General features: G+C 37.9%; 1 protein-coding gene across 1 annotated transcript; it reads right to left on the bottom strand.

Annotated features, from left to right (window-relative positions):
- Positions 1 to 746: 746 nt before the first annotated feature.
- On the bottom strand, positions 747 to 5,558 carry smtla (somatolactin alpha). Its single transcript, XM_075473840.1, has 5 exons — positions 5,473 to 5,558; positions 5,096 to 5,286; positions 3,844 to 3,957; positions 1,919 to 2,098; positions 747 to 1,785 (listed from the first exon to the last, which is right to left on the bottom strand). The coding sequence occupies exons 1-5, from the start codon at positions 5,483 to 5,485 to the stop codon at positions 1,591 to 1,593; spliced, it is 693 nt and encodes a 230-aa protein (XP_075329955.1). The 5' UTR covers positions 5,486 to 5,558; the 3' UTR covers positions 747 to 1,590.
- Positions 5,559 to 5,873: the final 315 nt, after the last annotated feature.

Below are 5,873 nucleotides of genomic sequence, written 5' to 3'. Positions count from 1 at the left end.
ATCTTGGTCTCAACCACGATGTTTCTAATCCTTACCAAGCAGTGTTGATGTCTTACCGAGGAGGCTTTTTTAGAATGAATAAAGGCTGCTGAAGGATTTCATCATCTGAGGTGCATAAAATCATCAACCTAAACTCACTGAAATATGTGAAACCTATCACAGAAGGGGGCAGGACTTTACATCCTGGTAATCAAACAGGCTAGTCTGACAGGCACAGATGAAACAAGCACAACTTATTTGCTATATGCTACAGTCAATGAGGGGAAGTTTGCATCCTATGACCCTCTATTGTGAAACAGTGGACCGATATAGCTATTTTCCCAGCCTGTCATGAGGTTTGTTCGAGGGCTTTTAAAACTGAGAGTTGTTTAACGAAGAGGCGATGGAGCACAATGGTAAATATGGTCGTGCTCCAAGATTTTTGATAACGTTAGCTGTTAGCGTCAAATTTAAACTGAACTTTTGTGGGGAAAAAAAGAAAGAAAAAATCTGAATGAATAACAAATAAAGTTTCTTCGTTCGAAGATTTTCATGTGAAGTGCAAATAATGAAAAGGGAATGTCATTTTTGGTCACAAAATTCAAAATGTCAAGCGCATTCATGTTAAAACATTTTTTTTTCTTTGTATTTAAAAGTTAAAATTTTAAAAATGAGTTACTTTTTCATAGTCTAATCAAAAAATTAACCAAATTAAATTACAACAGTAATTACTTACTAATTCATTCAGAAGATAACACTCAACCACATTAAGAACAAACTTTTTTGTTTATTTTATTTCTTGCTTTATTAGCTTCTAAAATCAGTTGACAAAGACATGTTTTCACAGTACAATGAACATCCTATTCACACACGAGAGAAGTGTTGTTTGTATTCTGCGGCACATTATTAACATATACCAGTAGGGATTTAAGTTGTTTACTCTCTGAGCATTTGAAGTGAATAGAGAATTAATACATTTCTTATTTTTCATCCAAGTTAGGCACATTATGGTATGGAAGAAGAATGCTTGTCCAAGCTCTCATTTTAGCTCATTTTGTCTCTGCTTCTCTCTGAGACTCTTTCACCAATCAACATCTTTGTTTTTTTTTTTTTTTTTTTAAATAGTACCTCTCTGAGACTTTCTCCAGTAAAAGGGTTATATGTTTCTTATGCAGAAGTGAAACCAACTCCATTTGGCTCACTGGATACTCTAGGGGCCGTGAGAATAATCAAAACACTGACAGAGCCAACAAGGAATACAAACTCCAGTTAAGAACAAAGGAAATGGAAATCAATGGCAGGATATGCAGATTTTCTTGACAGCTCGACACACAAATAATCTTTTGGGAGTTTGCCTTCTGTTGCCTTTGCCAGGTTAAGATAACAACGAAGCAGGAAAAAATATAAAATGCAGTACGCAGAAGAAAGGGCACAGTATTACACCTACTTAGTTTTGTGTGAAGGTGTTCCAAAAATAATCAATAAGAAATGCACTGTATTGCAAGCAAGGCTGAAGTGCCCAAGGCATGGTCATATCTTTAAGAGCACACTACCAACTTCAGAAGTTAATTTAAAGCTAAGCACTACTATTTATGAGCTACATTTTAGATTTTATGCACAGTTATATTTGTCAGTTTGACGACATTTGAGTAGTTTGAGGAAAGCCTCCATCTTATGGGCATCTTTTTTAAAGCAGCTGAGTAAGGTATAGTCCCTGATAACAGATTCCAGCATCTCTGGCTGAACATCATCCTGGAATACACTTTGTTCAGTGTATGTTGTGGCAAACATTTCCTCATTCAACATCTGCAAAACAGTAGGAAACAAAAGACAGATATTCAGAAAAGTATATTAGAGTAAATATAGTATAATATGAATTACCTAACCACACAGTCTTGGTTTAGTTGCTGCAACTATCCAGAAATATAATTTGACCCACCTTCTTGATAAGGACTACCACACCTTGCTCCAGACTAATAAGTTTCTCAGACACCCACTTTGTCTTATTGAGCAGCATCTCAGGAGCGTGATCGTAACGATCCAGCGTCATCTGAAGATGTACTAAAGGCTCGATCCAAGACTGGACCAGCATCAGCACAGAGTGGAGTAACCATTTGTCCTATAAGGCACATACATAAAGATTAGGATTGTCAAGATATCTGATTTTCACAACACAATTATTGTAACAAAAGCATTTACGATTATGATCGAATTATAATCGTGATATCAGTGGCCGGAACTTCCCAAATGCACATCTATGTTACAGCCTTTAGCTGCAAATAAGTTTCAAATTTGTGGAACAATCGAAGCTGTCGGCTGCTCTTGGTTGAGTTGGTGCTGTTGTTGGTGCTTTAGTCTTGCTCTGAAGCACTTTAAATTACCTTGTGTACGAATTGTGCTCTACAAATAAAATTGCCTTGCCTTGCCTTGCCTTGATGTGGATAAGACAGAAGTCAACGTGGAAAAATATCTGATTTGTGGGGGAATGAAACCACGTGTTTAATAACAAAAATTGTCCAGTGGAGCTGTTGCCTGTGCTTTATCACAGGCAAAATTCAGTTGTTGTCTGGCCCTCCTAGCTCGAGCTAACTTTCAGTTTTTGATCAACGCTCAGTGTCATTTCCAAGGGCTACAAGTTGTTAGTTTTTGGGAAGACTGCAGGTCAGTCCATCTGGTTTGAGAAAATGAAGGGATAAGCGGGCCCTATATCATTTTGTTTTTTATATTTCAGTTTTGTCAAATTTTTTGTCAATTGAATGATGACTTAAAGCACTTTAACAGGATTGAATAGTAGCCTTTCAAAAATTCTGTTGACAACAGCATGGCTTTAATCATGCTGCCATAAAACCTACAGTAAGAAAAGGAGGTTTAAATGCCAGGAGTGAATCAGTTAAGGATCCTTTAATTCCCCACAGCAGAGCCGACCCTATAAGTGCCAACGAACACTTTACAAATAGCCATTAAACTGCAGAGCAGCCAATATTCCAACAGAAAGGGCAGAGAAAAAAAACTCCAAACTTAGAGAACGGCCTTGCAATACATGAATTTTCAAAGATTAATTTTCAAATAAAATTTAAAAGAAAAAAATATAGCCTTACAAGACTATATAACTTTTAAAAAGCCCTTGCAATATTGATGAGAATTATCCTTTTAAAGAAATGCTGCATTAAACTGTTTAAGCTGAATGGAGGAGGACAATTGTAGAATGGCCAAATAGCCTTTTACAGACCTTTTGCTACTTTCCAACCCACTGACCAAGCTGACCTTTTTACTAAGAGGCCATGCTTTGCTGGACAGAAGACAAGGCAAAAGGTCTTTCAGTATCATGGAAGCCAAGTATCTCATGAAATATGTTGTACTGTTTACAATAGTCTGCTGTGAAAAACATGGCAGTTCCACTAGTAAGTCTGTACAATTGTGAAATACTGCATTTAGGTACTTATCTATTTTTGGCATATTCTTGCAGTGGGACTTTAGAGTCAAAACTGGACTTAGCTGTTAATCATTGCAATGTGAGACTGAATCCATTATGGCAAAGATAATTCAGTACCTGACGTGGGAAAACTAAGAAAGAGGTTCACACACAAAGACAAATGCCGGCAAGAAATGGATGCATTAGTATCACCGTAAAGCCATACACTCACACACATTGACAATATACCCATTAATGCAAAGGATCATTAACTCCACTCAAATTTCCGGAAAGCAACAGTATGCAGGATGTAATTACATCCTGCATACTGTTGCTTTATACAACAAAATCATAGGTACATGCACACATATCAGTGGGGTTCTTTAGAGGGTCAAAGGAAAGAAAGAAGTCGAAAGAAAATAATCTGTGGTCATCAGTGACCGTGTCCTTACAGATATTTGTTGGATTTCACTTTTGGAGCTGGGGATGGGCAAGGTTTTGGTGATGCATGCATAACCAGCCTGGTTACTCTGGAGCCTCAGAGGGAATGGAATGAACATCTCCTCCTACAACAAAATGAAAGTGGAAAACCACACAGATTAATTTACTCATCACACTGAAAATTACTGTTATAATCAGTGATATGATATCTGAAATGGTTTAACTCCAGTATTTAGCTCGGATGATACTGTCTAGAAGAGAGTGGAGCAACATTATTGTAGACTATCAAAAATATGTGAACAGACTCACTCAATAACACACAGGAGAAAAACAATGACAAAAGCTTCGCTGGTTGTTACCTCTAGAGACACAGAGACATTTTGTTCTTCTGCATGTTCTCATCTGTGGGTTGTATGCAGCATATTCTGACTAACAGCCCATGCATCATTTCATTTCAAAGACCATTCTGCCTCTCAGGCCACTAACTGAAGGGGGATTCAACAGGCTGCAGAAACCTGTGCTTTCACTGTTGCAGTATGTCATTATCACATTCATATTACCCCGCTGTGGGCTTGCTTCTTCTATAAAACATCTTTGGCTCAGTAGAGAGATAGAATATTACTTTGAAGCCCGTCAGTGAGATAATGATCATGTCAGAATCAAAAGCAAATAACGCTGAGTATCTGACAGAAAGCATGAGTACTACTGGTCTTGCATAATGCTGAAAAAAGGCCAACAAAAAAAGTCATTTTGCCCTTGCGTTCTTGTCTAGTTTGGGAAATGTAGGGCACTGTGTTTTCAGCAGTGACGAGCATAAAAACAGCTATTCCAATTTTATAAGAAAGCACTTATGCTCAATATAAGAAAAATAATACATACACTGCGCATTGCTGACACTGTTTTTCTATAGCACTGCTTTCCTAAATGCTGTTTTTACATTTACTAAAAAAAAAAAAAAACAGCTTTCAAATAACCAGCTCATGCCCAATAGCATCAAATAAAAATCCCCCCTCGAGTAGTTAATTTCATAGATCATACCTCAGTCGTATCCCAGCCATAATGAAATAAAAAAAAAAAAAACTTTTGTGATCTGATGCTTTGTGTGAGAAGTTATTTTGTTCCCCCTCAAGCTAGAACTTACTCAGACTTTGCCCCTGCTCTAGGCTTTTGAAGCACGTGGGACTGCTGAGCAGGTCAACAGTTATTGTTTTCACAGTGCATATTTGTAAAGGCTCATTTTCGCTTGATGCCAGTGTTACTCACAAACAAAGAACACGACTCTTCTGAGACACGGTAGATGAGCTCGGCGTGGTGGATGACTCGGTCTAAAAGTTTCTCCTGGGAGATGGAGGGGCAGCGGTTGAGGCCGGCCTGATCTTCTCTACAGTCTAACGGAGTGCTTACAGTAAGAAGATTGGGCCATAGCAATAGAGCCCAAACACCCCGCTGCATGACTGAAGATGCAAACACACAGAACAAATGTCCAAAGAAATGAATACGAAAATGCAAACATAGAAAAACCACAACAGCACAATCATCCTATCAATCAATTGTTTGCTTGAATATCTGTGATCTGTGCTGTGATCAGCACAATCACAAAAGTGATTGTTTTCTATCCTTTTTTTGGAGGGATACATTACCTGTGTTGTGCATTCTGTCAGTGTTCTTCAAGCTTTTCTTGCAGCTCCATCAAGAGGACTTCTTTATAAAGCGTGAGCAGGCCATGAATAAAGGGAAAAGGTCATTTTGGCCTTGCGTAGGCTCCTGTAAAAAGATACTGGCCTTCCCAAAACAACACATTTCTTCAGTCATGCATAATACTGAGTTGGTGACCATAGCCAGGCCGGCTGGGCCCTAATACGTTTCCTTAAAGTTAAAATTCTTCTTCCTCACACATCTGATAACATGAAATGTTAACATGAAACTAATCACATTTTCTTTTAAATGTGGAAAAAATAAAAAGATCGAAATAAACGTTTTTTTTTCTAACATTTTTATCCCATCCGGCTTTCAGTTACCCTTTGCCAATTATCGGAGAATG

This window comes from Odontesthes bonariensis, chromosome 9 (assembly GCF_027942865.1).
Source record: "Odontesthes bonariensis isolate fOdoBon6 chromosome 9, fOdoBon6.hap1, whole genome shotgun sequence".
Lineage (NCBI taxonomy): Eukaryota > Metazoa > Chordata > Actinopteri > Atheriniformes > Atherinopsidae > Odontesthes > Odontesthes bonariensis.
This window is presented reverse-complemented; position numbering and strand designations above follow the sequence as displayed.